General features: G+C 43.6%; 1 protein-coding gene across 2 annotated transcripts in view; it reads right to left on the bottom strand.

The window, feature by feature from the left end:
• Positions 1-9,849, bottom strand: part of RIPOR2 (RHO family interacting cell polarization regulator 2) — a 97,599-nt gene extending 87,750 nt beyond the window's left edge. For both annotated transcript variants that reach the window (XM_083746872.1, XM_083746869.1), the window contains exon 1: positions 9,534-9,849. In XM_083746872.1, the coding sequence (XP_083602998.1) occupies positions 9,534-9,618 (85 nt within the window). In that variant the 5' untranslated portion in view covers positions 9,619-9,849. The remainder of the gene's footprint in view (positions 1-9,533) is intronic.
• Between the last annotated feature and the right edge of the window lie 6,731 nt (positions 9,850-16,580).

The raw sequence follows: 16,580 nt of genomic DNA, 5'->3' as shown, positions 1-16,580 counted from the left end.
TAACAAAACATGATACAGCAGCACAACAAAACTGTTAAGACCCAGAGGAAAAAATATGTCTCAAAACGAATAAAAATGTTTTCAGTTGATATCTGAAACATGACAACATAGGGGATGATCACACAGGAAATTCCACAGCCACCAAGAAGCACCCATCTCTAGTCATCACACACCACGGGTCATGTCCATTGCCAGGATCTTAAGCAGGATCTCCTTGGATCAAAGCATTGATCGATTGGTATTGGAGGAGGCTGTCCATTAAGAGCATGGGTTCTGGACCAATTATAGGGCATTATACACTTGTACCAATGGTTCGAACTGGACCCAGTAACTCACAGGCAGAGAGTGTAATGTTTTAAGGATTGGGGTTATATGAACCCACCTAGCTGCCTGCAACAAGTAACCAATGGGCAAAGTTTGAGTCAAATCTTTCCCACCTAGGTCTCAGTAATACACAGCAGTTTACAAGTAGCTCCTTCATCAGCAGTCATGCTGCAACCGAGTGTTGTTTTGTTGTAGACTGACCTGATGTTCACTAATAGCACCATCAGATGGGAGGGGAGGTTGGCCTGACTACCCAAGGCTTGCTGGTTGGGGAAAGACAGAGTTTCCAGTGTCTTGTAGTGCTACTCCTCAGATGACTAAATAAATAATCCTTGGCCATGCTGGCTAGGCCTGATGGAAATTGTACCCAGAACATCTGGAGGGCTACAGATTCCCTATCCCTGATCTAGAACTTCAGTGCTGCTTGTAGTGTGGTTACTGCTGGTGAAGTTCCCGTGTCATCCTTGACAAAGCAAGCAGGGAACATCTTGCAGTACCACCTCTTAAACGAAAGCACATTGCAGCCCAATGCTATTGTATTTCAGGAGTATAGAGTTGCATTACCACTGGTGCAGTGGTAGCCAAAAGGCACTTACAGCAACATGAAACTGAATCATTGCGAGTCCTGTCTTGGTCCACCTCTCCATGCACCTTCTCTGCCTACATTTCAAGGCTGTGTGTGGTGCAAACATTGTGGGGGGCCAGCTCAGTGCTACTAGCATGTCCTGCTGCAATGGGAAAAGGTTTTTGGATGCTACTGCAGCAATAATTGTGTTGCTATGCACTGAAAATTCTACCTCGGGACACCCTCATGAAACTGGGAGCCCTGCTGTAGTGCAATCATAGTCGTTCTCTGTGCCAGACAGACTTATTTTCTTTTTTTGCTGGACTCTGGGCATAGCAAATGTTTTATCGCTGCATGACAGGGGAGCAGTGACTATGTTCCCACTATATTCCACTACATCAATCATCTTTTTCCTCCCATTGTGTAGCTTTTATTCTTTGCTTCTCACTTTTGGCATGCCATGTCAGATACAAAAGAACTCATTTCTGGAGCCTAGTCACACTGCCACTTAGTGGACAATGTAGATTAAAAAATATTAAAGCTTCCTTCTTCCTCTGCCCTAGTTTATTTTTCTTCATCACACACACACACACACACACACACACACACACACACACACACTTTGTTGTACAGTATCTAACAAATAGAACCAACACAATATTACAAAAGCACCATCTAAATAGATGTCATCATCACAATAACACCCTGGTGTGCAAGTTCATTTGTAATGGGAAGGAACTCAGCCTCTATCTGCAGGGAGCTCTAAAGCACGTCCACTGCTTGGCTCACGAACCACAGTAGTGCTAACAGCAGTTTTCTTTGTTCAGTTAGTTTTGTGTGTGTACTGGTGCATTCACTTCATGGGGCCGTTCTGCCATCACTATGTGTTCCTTGGTTCCATGTGTGCATGTCTAATTTACAAACACTGTTAGTGTGCACCACCATGAATGATACCACATACGTTGTTGGGGTGTCTGCTGGTGTTGGTATATTTTTTCCTGCTTAAAATGCTATCATTTTACTGATCATTTTATTGCAGGAAGTACATAGGATCCTAACTACATTATGCTGCTTTTTGGCATAGCAGGGCCTCAGGAATGCCCCTTAAGCCTTTGGCATTAAACAGACCTCAATGGTTTTGGTTTTAAATTGCCCTTGTTCTTTGCCTTCTGAAATATCTGAACTTAATACTTCGGAAGATTTGCTCCATGTATATATAGCCGTCCTTGAATATAGATGTTTTGGCATCTACTGTATAACGGAGGCACCACATCAAAGCTTGTGCCATCACTTTTTTCCTTTTCTGAATGTAATCTACTTAACTAGGTCAAATATATATGGCAGAAAAATATGTCACCCATTTTACAGAAGAGTGAGCTAGCCACTGGAGATTTCAGCAAAAGAGCAAATGTCACGCTATCCAGTTGACTGGGTGGAGAATGCACTGAGTCAATTTACATACTGCTGTTTTTGTTTGTTTCCCAAAGATATTAAAATAGATCAGCAATGCACTTTTTCACCGTGGGTGAACTAAATTAAAAGCACCAACCTAGAATTTAAGTGACAGCTGTGTAAACCCAGCAGTTCTCCATAATTAGATTCTTTAGTGATCTGAATTCTATATGATCTGAATATAGCACAGAGGCTGCCTGTGACATGCAAATGCTGTAAAAATATATCATAATGATATTTCCTGTACCATTTATAAACCTGAGCTTATGTGTAACATGATAAAACATAATAGAAGTGCTTTAAAATGGAGAATGATTATCTGAATTTTAAATGCTAAAATTTATCATTACAGATGGTTCCTCTACAGTTTCACTCAACCTCATCTGCAACTGAGCCATTCACTAATTTAAGCCCCCTAGACCCAGCTTCAAACAATATTATATCTCTGGTTAATTTTCTTTTTGTTGGATGCTGACATTTAATGTTCTATTTGATTCTCTGGTACATTAACTTTGATTGTGTTAGAAGAGCATTTCAGTCATCGTGTCTCTGCTGTGTACCACAATTTGTATAAAATCCTACAATTCTAATGAATTAATAAAAGAAAGAAAGAAAAAACATTTTTTTCTAGCATAGGAAGCTGCACGTTGCCAACTTAGACTGTGGTCTGACTTTGCACATAATGCTAAGCTAAGCTATGGATTCTTCAGACTAACTATGGTTTGTTTGAATGTGAAAATACAGCCCACCAGAGTAACAATACCAACAAACTATGATGTGGTTTGTTGCCGGCTTAGGAAACATGACTTACTTTAACTGTGGTTTGGCAGTATGTCTGAGCCCAACAGCTTTGCTTAACCATGGTTTGTTTGTCCATCCCACAACAGGCACCGATCAAGCTACAGAGACATACAGCAAGAGGATTGTGAAAACAAATCAAGCTTTGAATAAACAAGTCATGCTTGCTCATCTGTCAGATGACTCACGGTTTGTGAAGCAAACCATGGTGGTAACAAATCATGGATTAGCATAATATGTTAATATAAATTAACATATCTCTAACATATATATGAAGTAAATAAATAAAGCATGGTGATCCAAGACCCATTCCAGCAGGATACCATGATCAGGGATACTGGAAGTCACAAAACATGTGGCAGAACCAACAGAGACAAGCTCTTCCTGTCCACCTCCTGGTATAAGCATCTTTAACAGAGCAAACAATGCTATCTCTGTCTTGTTAAAAGACTTGTGCTGGCTCTGTACTAGCACATAAATTCATTCAGGCACCTCCTCAGACCTGAAAGAGCTGGGAAAAGCACAGCCCTTTCCCTAGTACTTTAAGGCCACACAGTTGCAATAGATCTGCATTTGGACCCCATTACAGCTGGCTCTCCTTCCCCAGCCTATCAAGGCTGCAAGAGAGAGCAGAGGTAGTATGTCTCCTGAAAGAGACAGACAAGTATTCTAGCACAATCAAACCCTTGCAGAGGGTTCTATCCAATGTAGCACTATGCAACTGTTCCATCAGCACACAAGGATTTCTGCCTGTGCAATGAGCCCTCCTTTCTCTCTCCTTCCCCTAAACCTGATCTGGGGGTTCCCTCAACCCTCTAGTGAAGGTGTGCAGAAGGAGACCCAGAAAAGTGTTGTTGCACAAGAGGAAATTCCTGAACGGATGGAGTGTGGTAGTTGAATACTGCCCATACTTTCCAGTTTATTTTAAATAATGGAATCTCTCCCCACCACTACCCTCCCTCCCTGCCTTACTGCTGCAACACTATAGCCTAAAAGCATGATGGGATGATTTGTTTGGAAGGTATTCGTATATCTTCATTCGCAACTGTAGCTGGGGAGTTGTGTGAGTTGAAACAAAGTTAAGGCAATTCGGAAGAGAAGAACAAGAAAGCAGGAAGGCTAGCTGGTTTTCCGGTCATTTAAACGCACCAAGGAATAAAATGCAAGTACTGTACATGAGGAAAGTGAAACTTGTAGTGAGACTCAAAAAGGAAATGACAGATAATTTAGGTGTGTTGCAACATTTAGCTACACACCAAGTTCTCCCCATATTGCATACTAAACATCACTTCAGGGAAGCGAACACCATGTTGCAGGAATATATGAGAAACTCTTACTGAGCTGCTATTCTTGTCAATGAGTTTCCCTTTAGCTACACGGCATATTCATCCTGTAAGCTACCCAAAGGGTGGTAAAAGCTGTTAGTGTGTGTTGTCATAGCAACCACCCTATGCACTACTTTGGGTTCAAGAGAATCTAAAGTAACAAAGCCTATTCAATGGAGGCTGAATGCAATGTGAGCAGCCTTGTCAGAGGAAGGAATGCTTCTAGGGAAAAAGAGAATGATAATGGCAGAATCTGCAAAGTCAAAAATGCACACTTTAAAAGGAACCCAACAGAAATTGTGACTCGCCAAACTGACCACAGTCCATCCAGCCCTGCAATGTGGCCTGCCATTTCATAGTCCTAGGCAGAAAGTCCATTGTGACTTGCCATACATTGCTAATGGGCTGCATTTGGCTTGATGGGGCAAAGAAAGATTATATACAGGCCCATTTTAAGGTCTCCATTTTGTTTATTTGGAAATAGTTAAAAGGGGGGAGCCTGAGCAACAATGAACAGTCAATGTGCATTATTTTAGAAGCTGATGACAACTCATATAGGCCTAAAGGATCTACTTCATCAACAAAAACTGTGCCTGTCCGGGCTCTCGCTGAAATATGAAAATTTGCAACTCCCAGCTCGAGTTCTGCTAAAGATGATAATGCTCAAATCTGATTGGTGCATAAGGCATAGTACAGGTTACAAGGTTCAGCAGGTACACAACAGGCAAGAATACATGCCTCAGGACTAGCAAACACATTGATCCAACAAGCAACATGCCCCCTGCAGCTTCATTTTAAAGTAGGGGGCAGACACAGCTATTTGTGCAGCAAGCATCCTGTGTCCTGGGACTAGGCAATCAAATGGGCACTCCTCTGAGCAGCTATGCAAGGCTTGTTCATGTTGCCACTGCTGGCATTGGAGATGGGGTGGATCAGACCCCGCCCCCGATGCCCAATTTCAGCTCCTCCATCATGCTAGGAACCTCCCCTGGGTCCTCTGGCTGCAATTCTCCAAGCTCCTCCCTTTCCTCCTTGGCACCTGACCATCTCCACAGGGCTCATGACAACGCAGATGAAATATGATGGTTGAAGAGTTCATCTGTGAGTTTGGTCCATCCTAAGTAGCTTCTATATTAAAATAAGTTTAAAAGGGCACATAGGGAGAGCTGCTTTATACCAGGCCAGGTTTTTACTGTCTGCTCTGCTTGGCATCAGATTCTTCAACCTTTCAGGCTTGGACCTTTCCCCATCAACTGATACCTGACATTTTCAGCTGGAGGCACCAGGGACTGAACCTGCAACTTAACTGCATTCAAAACATGTGCTGTGGTCCCTCCACAGCCTACATTTGCCACAAGAACACAATAAAAACAAGCAATTACAGGGAACCCAAAGCACATTTGCATTCTTCTTAGAAGTCTTCTATTACAGGTTTCTCTGACGTTTCTGGGTTACATGTTTGGAAATCAATGAAATTGCAGCCAGCGCTGCGGTTCCAAACAATTGAGGCTTTCTTTATAAAGCAGCCAATCCACACCCATCCACCCACCTCGCTGCCCTTCCATCTCAAGGGCTGCAAGACCCCAAAATCTTTTCAGCATCACATTTAACCGTGGATAAGTAGGTTAATGCTGGTTCTTGCAATTATTGTATATTTCACAATATCAACTCAAATGATTGCCTCAGGCTTAAGCCAGGCTGTCATGGCAAATAACCTGCTTTCGCCCATCAGCTACTGTCTCATTTACAGTTTTTCACTTGTTGTGCGCATTAACCAGCTTCTCAAATCAAAGGTGTTGATGTCCCTCTCCACCAATCTTGTTCCAGTATTGAAGAAAACAACAACAAAAACATTTGTCTTGTTCTCTTCATCAGGGTTTAAGACTGTCATGCGGCATACAAACTGATCTAAAATAGCCATCCTTTGGTATAAAAAACATTACAGCCTAACTCACTGTCCCCTTGCCAGAGGGGCAGGAAGGATGACAGGCAGGTTATCCATTTATTAAACATGCACATAGCTGCCTGTCTAAAGAGTTTGGAGAACCTGTGTATCTTCATCAAATTAAGGCAAAAGGAGGGGGGAATTGTGCCTTGAATAATAGTTTTGTGCTGGAGCGCTGCTACTGACTTCACTGGGATGTGGGTCATTCATTTTCAGCTCATCTCTACCCAACTTGGTAATACATTTTACAGGGCTTTGCCATGTCTTGAGGCTTGATCCAGTCACCCTTCACAACCTCCCCATCGCCTCTATGCATGCATGAGAATTTTATGCCACCAGCCCTTCTCTCAGCAGCCCTAAGAGAAGGATAGCTGGCTGCACATACATACATATTATCCATTTGGATAAGTAGGGATCTGCATCGGACCAGCACAGGCCACCTGTGTATTGTGGGTAGCCACTGATAAAAGTAGGCCTGATGCAGAACGCCCTTCTGTCTAAAGTTGGGCTGTGGAACCTGTTGCCCTGCAGGTGTTGTTGGCCTATAACTCCTATCACCTCCCCATACAGTTGTCCATAAGGGTTGGGGCTGATGGGATTTAGAGTCCAGCAACATCTGAAGGGCCACACTTTCCTCTTCTACTTCACAGCTTCCTATTTCCTATTTTGTAAAGAAATAAGAAAATCAGGAAGCATGCATCTTCCAGCATCTTTTCATCTCTTGCCAGCATCAACCATGGTGTGGCATGTTTTACACTGTTGCTAAACTTGGTTAGCAAACTGAATTTGAAGCTAGTTGTATTAGATTTCCCCAGTGAAGGATGTGTGGTGGAGAGGAGAGGAGCCCTGGTTTAAGAGGTCAGTAGTGTGATGTGACATTTGCACCAGGCCTGGAAATATATTCTGTTAGCAAAGATTAAAAAAAACTCCACTGAAATGGAGTGCAGTGCTAAAAGCAGAGAGGTCTTCACCTTTTGGTGAAGTGTAGCAGCGCTGTTGCTACTGTTATTTTGCTTTCTGATGGGAACTTCAAGTGCCATCAGCAGACTTTGGCAGTGGGTTTGGTGGGGAAAGAGCACTGCAAGCATTAGGAGTAAGCCAGAGAAACACCAAGGGGCTTACTTCTGAGTAAGCACGCATAGAATCAGCCTTGCTATGATCCAAGCAAGAACCACAGGTTTCCATTTCCTCCTACTTTCGATAGGAATATAGGAAAGTGCCTTATATGGAGTGGTCCATCTAACTCAGTATTGATAACACTGACTCTCCAGGGTTTCAGGCAAGAGTATCTCCCAGCCCTATCTGCATGCAAAGCAGATGCTCTGTCAGTGAGCTACAGTCCTCCCCAAACTTTTTTATGTGACCGCAAAAAATCCAGGGGGGCTGTATTGTATGAGGGTTGCAATTAAATTCTATGCAGAGTTAGCCAAACCTAATTCTGCATAGGACCAAGGTGGTGGCTTGTTTCCATTGGAATATAAATTATTGGCCTCAGAGAGCCCGATCTGCAAAATGGGTACATGTTTCCATGCTTGATTCCTTAAGAACATGTAGCATATATTTGTGTATGTGACTTAACCTGCACACTACAGCTGTAGTCATAGTGTGCAGTTGTCATATGCCCCTTTCCTTGCGCTTGTGTCCCAATTGAAGTCTGAACTGTGTAAGGATTATCTGTGTTACCTAAGCGTTATGGATGGATGGATGGATTTGGTGGCAGGGACTTTCTAAGTGCATCAAAAGCCATACACCTCAATATGGCTTTCTCTGTAAGCTCCGCACTCAGGCACATGGGCTCTACCCCTTTACTGCTCACCTGTGTTTTGGGTGCATGGCTTTTAAATGGCTTCCATGCTGTGGAACCTCAACCTGGATAAGTTCTTGACAAGCAGAAGAACACTCTGCTAGAAAATCCCAACTAGTCTTTGAAATATCACACAAGGCTTGCAAAAGCATGAATCCAGCAACTTATTTACTAGAATTACAGCCTAACAGTCCAGGCCTAATCATCAGGGGCAGCCCGACCTGTTTCACTGCCTAAGGTGAAAGGGAAAGGTGTAGCTGGGGTTGTGTGGCTTAGGTTTTTTGCATGGCTTCCAGGTTCAGGTGGCACCCATGAGGAGAAGTTGTAGCAGCAGCAATATTTCACGAGAGCTTGACAGAACCTGTCGCTGCCCCTTCTCCTTGCTTCTCTGGAGCCAGATGGGGTGGCAGTGGGTGGGGGCACCCATGGTGGCACTGTCCCAGTGAGGTTCTGCCACCTCTGGCAGCTCCTTCAATGTGCCTTATGGGTGGGCCAGCCCTGCTAATCATTCATCAGTTTAGACTACTTAAGCACAATGAAATCATCTGAAAATGTTTCCCTGATTCAACTGTCTTCCTTGTAAAGTTAGTGAGGGGCAGGGAATGGGCATTTAATTAATAGATATTCAATTAATTGTGCGACTACTCAGCATGTTCTTCCATGCTGTAAAGAAGCTGAGCCACTTCATCAAGTTAGCTAATGGAATTAAGTTCCATTGTGCAGACAAAAAGGCAGTCTGTGATGGGGGTCGAAAAGGGAGGATCTGCTATGAAACGAATGAAGTTGAAGTTTCAGGGCCCATAATCCCGGAAGCGGCCCAGTCACAAGTGACTTCAGCCCACATTGCTTTTAAAAAATTGCTTTAAAAAGTGCATTGCGCATGTATATAACATTTCCCTAATTTTCATCCCCCCTTTCACGGAATCACAGAATAGTTCGAAGGGACCACAAGGATCATCCGGTTCAAATATTTCACCCCACATGGGACTTGAACCCATGATCTTGAGATTAAGAGTCTCATGCTCTACCAACCGAGCTATAACTCAAAAACTGTAAGGCGTTGGAAATTTTCGTTCACGCCAGTGACTTTGACATGTGAGATAATCCAGTACTGTAGTGCAGTCTAAAGATGTACAGTAGTAGCTATTTTAAATAAAATAAAATAAAAAAGTGGTGATCTTCCTGGAGCAAACCCCCTGAAGAAGATACCAGTGGTTTACAGGTCTCTGGTAGAGAGGGAGGCAGAGGGAGGGAAGGCAGCAGAAGAGGAAGGGGCAAGCCAGGCCCAATCCAAAGCGCCCGCCTCGCAGGCGCACTTACTCCTGAAAGGCCCCCGCTTGGTCCTGCGCCTCCAAGACCGGTTCCTCAGCAGGCAGCGGCAGTTCAGGCGCGGAGGGAGCTCCATGGTCACCAGAGGCTGCAGCTCGAAGCGGCGGCGGCGGCGGCTTCCAAGGCGGCGCGCGAAGCGCTGCGTAAATCCACGCGCCCAGGGGACGCGGGCCCAGCGGGAAGCGAGGACACCCAGTTTCCTCTCTGGCCGGTGGGGCGTGGGGCCCACCAGCAGCAGCAGCGGCAGCTCTGGGGAAGCCCGGCGACGCGGGACGGGCGGCTGTGCTGCTGGGCTCCGCGCGGTCGCCCGCCGCCTCCCCCTCCTCCCGCGCCATGTTTTATGCATGAGGGCGAGAGGCGCGTAATTTCATCCAGCCCGGAGGCTCGGCGTGTGGGAGCGAGGGCAGGTTCCAGGTTACCTGCCGTGGCGGGGAGAGGCGCGCGCCCGCCCCGCTCACCTGGCGCGCGCCTCTCAGAAGCCAAGCTCCTGGGAATGGGGGCTCTTTTTCCTCAGAAGGGTCTCTCGGGGAAGGGCGCGCAGCTCCACTGTGCATGCAGACTTTTTGCACCAGACACAGGAAAGAAAACCTCTCTCTCTCACGCACGCACACATATTTGTGCCTTGTGATGTTATAGTTACTGAGGGATGGACTGGGGGCAGATGGTTGTATTGCTGAAAACTTTCTTCAATAGATAAATATTTATTTTAAAACGAAGAAGAAATGGAAGGGCTGCTTCCAGATGTGAAGCGAGATTATTGTAGGATTGGTGTTTCTCGTGCATGCCACTTCGCGCTTGTAATGTTTCTGGGCCCGATAACAAGCACCAACAAACCTTTGGCCAACGCCCGATTTGCAGTATCTCGACAACCTTTTTTTTTGTAAACTGAGCCCCCTCGCCCCCTCAGTCTGGAAGTACCCTAAGTCTGTGGCAGCAAAAACAACCCAAGGTCCCTTGCAGACTGTTGCTATTTTTGGGTAGGATTCACATATAGCCAATGCCGGTTGTGCCATTAAAGTTGATTTAGCACTCCACCAAGATTAGAGCTTTTTGCAATAAGGAAAGGGATTGGAAATTACACTGGGAAGTATCATTTTGCTTGACAAACAATTGCTAATGGCTGTGTACACAGGACATTTTATTAAAATCAATGGAGACGGTGTGCTTGTTTTTTTGTACCTAGCAAAAGCAGCACATTGCAGACTAGCACAAATGATTCCTTATTGAGAAGTACTATATTTTTGTACTACGATCAGGTTAATGTTTACTTAGCCAATGTTCTCTAACTTTCCTGCAAACCTTGTGAGAACAAATTCAGAGTAATGCTCACCAAACAAATAATCTGGAAGTGACCTAACATGGCTAGCCTACTGGAAATTGAAAAAACAACAATCTCTAACCAATGTAGGGTTTATCATAGACTGATCTGAGCACAAATCTGCTTAAGCCTCACATGTGAAAATGCTTCTAGCCAATGTTGATTTTACATCCATTATACACCTAGTTAAATCTCACTGTTAAAATACTCCATGTGCATTAGCATCACCACTCACACCCATTAGCAGGCAAGTGCCGAAAGGAAGTGCCAAACAAGCAGACTGCGGTCTGGGAAGTTTCCATTTGGACATGTCTCAAGTAGTCTATTATTGCAGACTTAACTTTGGATGGACAGCAATACATGTCATCACAGGCATTAAGTGGACTGAAAGCATGTCAGGTATGCCTTGGATGTGAAGTGTAGTGAAGGGTGGACAAAAAAGAAATCCCACTCTTCCCTCTGTCCTCTCAGTGCCATCTGATTTGGAACTGTAAGCTCTTTGGGGCAAGGACCTTTTGCTTAGCTGATGTGAAGAGTTAAACTATAAAGCAATGAAAAATTCTATATAAATTATTAGCTGTAAAGCAATGGGGCTATTTTAGGACTTTACTTACTGATGATGATTATTATTATGATAATTAGATTTATTACCTATCTACTTGTCCATTGAAATGCCATCTTGAGAGTATTATTATCAAAGTCCAACCTGGCACTTGCAGAATTTGGGGTGAGTTGTTTGTGCAGAGTTGATCACATAGTGAAAGAGCAATAATAACACATTTCCCGTGGCACAAAATATGCACCTATGAATAAAAGATCCCATCATGTCTAAATCCAAGGCTCTTCCTAAACCTGTCTGCAATGAAAAGTTCCTTCTTGTACACATCCAAGCCTCTCTCTAAAACCATGTGCAATAATTTTACTTGTATATTTATCTGGAAATGTAATTGTCAATCTCCTGCTCTAAAATTCAGCTAATTAAAAAAAAAAAAGTTCTCTCCCCTTTTGCAAAACCTGACTTCTGTGTATACCTAGGTCAGAACTCAGACCATTTGCTATAAAACGCTTTCCAACATTTTGTTTCTCGGATATTTAAAAATGCAGTATAAACTGTTGAGCTGAGCAGAATGTTCACAGTGAAACTTGAGAGCATCACAGACTTGATTGGCTTCACTTTTCAATACTAGAAACTCACACCAGGTTCATTAAAAGGTCCATTGTCCAATGGTTGTTTCTGTATTAAAGATAGGTAGATTTTGCATTTTCAACATTAAGCCATATGCCATGCATTGATACACCTCCAAACAAGAACTGAGTGCAATCTTTAACATAGTAAGAACACACCAGCCTTTTTAGTTATGTTTATTTAGACTTAAGCCAATTAATATCAATTACCATATTTTTCCATGTATAAGACTAGGTTTCCCCCCTTAAAAATATTGTCAAAAATTAGGGGGTGTCTTATACACGGGGCCATCTCCCTCCATTTTTAAAAATCTGAGTCCCCAAAAAGAGGGGGTGTCTTATACATGGGGGCATCTTATAGCTGGAAAATACGGTAATATCTGCAGTGGCTCCCTGTCTATGCAATGCTCTCCCCAGGGATGTTTGTGTGGCGCCTTCATTATATACCTTTAGGCACCAGGCAAAAACATTCCTTTTTAACCAGGCTTTGGTTGATCTTATTGATATCCAACACCCTTTTAGAATGTGGGTGGAGGGTTATTGGGTTACTGCTTTTGGTTTGATTTTGTATGTTGTGGTCTTGTTGCAAACTGCCCTGAGACCTCTGGGTATAAGGTGGTGTATAAGTTGAAATAATAATAATAATAATAATAATAATAATAATAATAATAATATCATGATCCTAAACCTGCTATATGGAAGCAGTTTAATATAAACAGTGGAATCTGCTTTGTCATTTCTGAATTTACCATACGCATAAGATCACTTTAGACGTCTACCATTCTCAGATACCTCCAATTTGTCTGTTTTCTTAATCCATCCTTGGAAATTGCCAGATTCATTGCTACAGCATTTTAGCTCAGCTTTCCTCAAGCTTAGTATAATATATTCCCTCCGGAGGTATTGTGCCTTCTCATTTTGGGTAGAATTTACTGATCCAAAGCATCTCGGTGGAGATGACTTTGGCTTTTATATTTTGCCCTTCTCACCCCCACATGCCTCTCAAAATATTTTTACCCATTTCCTGAATTCCCTGCTGCTCCCTTCACACCCAACATGTCCCTTATTCCTACCCCCAAACCACCAGTTTCTTTCCTCCCTCCTCCTAGCTCCTTTTACATTCACTTCTTCCTCCTGTAACAGCTTTCCTCTCCTTTGCCTTCTTAGCTTTTGCTGCTGCTGCTGCTGCTATGAAAGCCTGTGTTGTGTAGTGGTTAGAGTGTCAGACTAGGCCCAGGGAGGCCAGGATTCATATTCCTGCTCAGCCATGAAGCTCACTGGGTGTACTTGGGCCAGCTAAGCCTAACATACCTCACGGAAAGTGTTGCTGTAGAGATTGAAAGAGGAGTGGGGTAAAAACCATGAACACAACCTTGAGCTCTTTGGAGAAATGGTGAGATATAAATGCAATAAATAAAAGATAGGTTAAAATATTAACCTTTTATCTTACTTTCCTTCCACACCTTTTTTCTAGTCCTCTCCCCTCAGAGGAAGTAAACTTTTCCTCTGTAGAGCATGGAATTCTTAATTTCAGGGTTGTGGGTTCAAGTCCCGCATTGGACAAAGGATTCCGGCATTGCAGAGGGTTGGACCAGATAACCCTCATGCTGCTTTCCAATTCTACGATTCCTTCCTTCCCTGCACTGGTGTAGTCAGTCCTGAGTTAGATGGACTAGTGGTCTGGCTCAATATAAGGCAACTTTCCACATTCCCTTTCTTCCCTTTCCAATACAGTGGTACCTCAGGTTAAGTACTTAATTTGTTCCGGAGGTCCGTACTTAACCTGAAACTGTTCTTAACCTGAAGCACCACTTTACCTAATGGGGCCTCCCGCTGGAGCACGATTTCTGTTCTCATCCTGAAGCAAAGTTCTTAACCTGAAGCACTATTTCTGGGTTAGCAGAGTCTGTAACCTGAAGCGTATGTAACCTGAAGCGTATGTAACCCGAGGTACCACTATATATCTGTCAAAAGTTAGATTTTAAGTGTGTCACCACAGTGGCCTGCCTTTTTGCTTATGTCGTCCTATAGCACCATGACCATTGACGACTCAGGATAAATAAACAGGCAATAATTTAACTGGTATGTGACAGACAGACCGCGTTCCTTTCTCTCTTCTCCCAGCTCGATATTATTATTTTACATCTCTCAACTTATATAAAGCGGGCTCAAAAGACCCCCACTGCAAGGCAAAGAGGAACTTTGCATGAATGAAGCTCTGCTTCTTTAATTAGAACAGGGGGGAAGCAACTTTCTCTTTTCATAATTCGCTCACGGTTGCTTTGAAAAACAAAATTTACATGAATAAGTGAGACATAGCAGCAGGCGTGGGGCTTGGGGCTGGGAACAAAAAACGGATCTGTAATTAGGATGGTTGACAGGTATCGTCCCTTTCTTTTGTTCGTGTTATAAACACTGCCGGCAATATTTTTAATAGGGTTGTCACAGGGAAGGAGAACGATGCAGATTAAGACAATGCTCAGGTTTGGCTTGTGTGTTTGTGTTACATATTTATCTGAAGGCCTCAGGTGCTCTGTGCCATGAACTGGAGATTTTTCTTGGTTTATTCTCATTCCCCCCCAGCCTAACTACTATAATTCTTCTCCTTCTAGTCTGTCTCTTCAGCAGCTCCAGTTGCTGAAGGAGTTACTGTTGAATTCATGTCTTCCTCCTGGGCTCCCAAAAGGCCTCTGGTTGGCCACTGTGGGAGCCGAATTTTGCCAGACCTACCTGGAGATGCAAGGATTGTAGAATTGTAGAGTTGGAAGGGATGCTGAGGATCTTTCAAGTCCAACCTCCTGCAATGCAGGAATATGCAGCTATTCCATAGGGGGATCAAACCTGCAACCTTGGTGTTAACGCAAACCTTTTGTGTGCAAAGCTCATGATCTACCATTGAGATGTGGGCCCTTGTGAACACATGCACTGGGGGGGGGGGGCGGATACCTGATCCCTAGGTAGGGTTGGGAAATATCCCTGTCTGAAAACCTCAGAGAGCTGTTGTCAGTCAGTTTCAGTACACAATACTGACCAAGATGGGCCAACTGGTTGTTTTGGTATGAGGCAGATTCCGATGTTCCTATGAATGCATTCTTAGATTTAAAAGGTAGTGGCTGGTTTTCTCAAAACTGACCCGCTGTAATTGGTGGACATGTTAAACTGAATCACACTGATTTCAGTGCATTTACTCATGAGGGCGATGGCTGTGTATACACTATCCCTTTAAAGGATTTTCAAACAGTGGCGTAGCGTGGGTTGTCAGCACCCGGGGCAAGGCAAGTAATTTGCGCCCCCTAACCCGTGGATTTGCGCCCCCTAACCCTAACCCCCAGATGTTGCGCCCGGTGCGGCCAGCCCCCCCTGCACCCCCCACACTATGCCACTGTTTTCAAAGCACATTCTATCCCTCAAAGAATTCTGGGCATTGGAGTTTAGGCCTCACAGAGTTCCCAGCAGGCCTTCACAAACTGCAGTGCCCAGAATTCTTTGATGGAAATAATGCATTTTGAATGTGCTTTAAAGGGATGGTGTGTGCACAGCCTTACTTGATACCACGCAAAATCCATAGTTACTCTGACAACCTTAAACAAACGACAGTATTCTGCTAAGCTTGGCAAAGGTTTTTACAAGCAAGTGTGGGCCTATGAAGCTCTCTGTGATGGTCGTGAGCCAGTAACAACTCTCCTCTTAACAAAGAGAATTATTTTGAAGTTGGAGTGACATTCAAACCCTCAGCAGGGAACAATCTTCCATCTCAAGTTCCCTCTAAGTGTTGAGAAATTTACATAAATCTCCAGTGTTGAGGCTTTCGCTTGAAAAATAAATTGCCCATTAAAGCTGCAATCCTATGCTCACTTTCCTGAGGAAACAGGAATAAGATAACGTAAATAAACATGTTAACAGTTACCAAGCAGGCAGCCCCAGCTGCCACAACGTTTATAGTTGATAACAGTGTTACAGTGCATGTCTCCCACTATGGATTCAAATGACAAGGAAGGAGATTCTGATTAAAGATTAGGAATAACTTTTTATTTACTATTATTATTTAACTTTCTGACAGTAAGAGCTGTTTGACTGTGGCATGAAGCACCTCAGAAGGTGGTGAACTCTCCTTCAGTGGAGATTTTTAAACAAAGGTCAGACAGCCACGTGTCAATGATTCTTTAGCTGTGATTTCTGCATTGCAGAAGAGATAGAATTACGGTAGATGGACTTTGGGATCGACCCTTTCAGCTCTATGAGTCTATGATTCTGTTACCTGTCTCCACTCTGAGCCAATGGCAGTCTCTACATAAATAGCTATCCTATTTTGTATAGACAGCTTTTCCATTGCCCAGGCAAGAACCAAGGTTAGAAGAATCTGGCCAAACCCTTTCCCACGTGCGGATTTTACAGTCAGGGTGAGCAAAAATGATAGAGAAGGCAGATATTTTCATCCAGACATGACATGATGTGTAGGTAATGGCAATTTTTTCTAGATATTTGCTGCCTGTTGGTGCCTTCGCTTTTTGTCTTCTTTAATACAAGCTCCTCAA

This window comes from Podarcis gaigeae, assembly GCF_964106915.1.
Source record: "Podarcis gaigeae genome assembly, chromosome: 7".
NCBI lineage: Eukaryota > Metazoa > Chordata > Lepidosauria > Squamata > Lacertidae > Podarcis > Podarcis gaigeae.
Note: the sequence above shows the minus strand (reverse complement) of the source record. Positions and strands in the feature narration are given on the sequence as shown.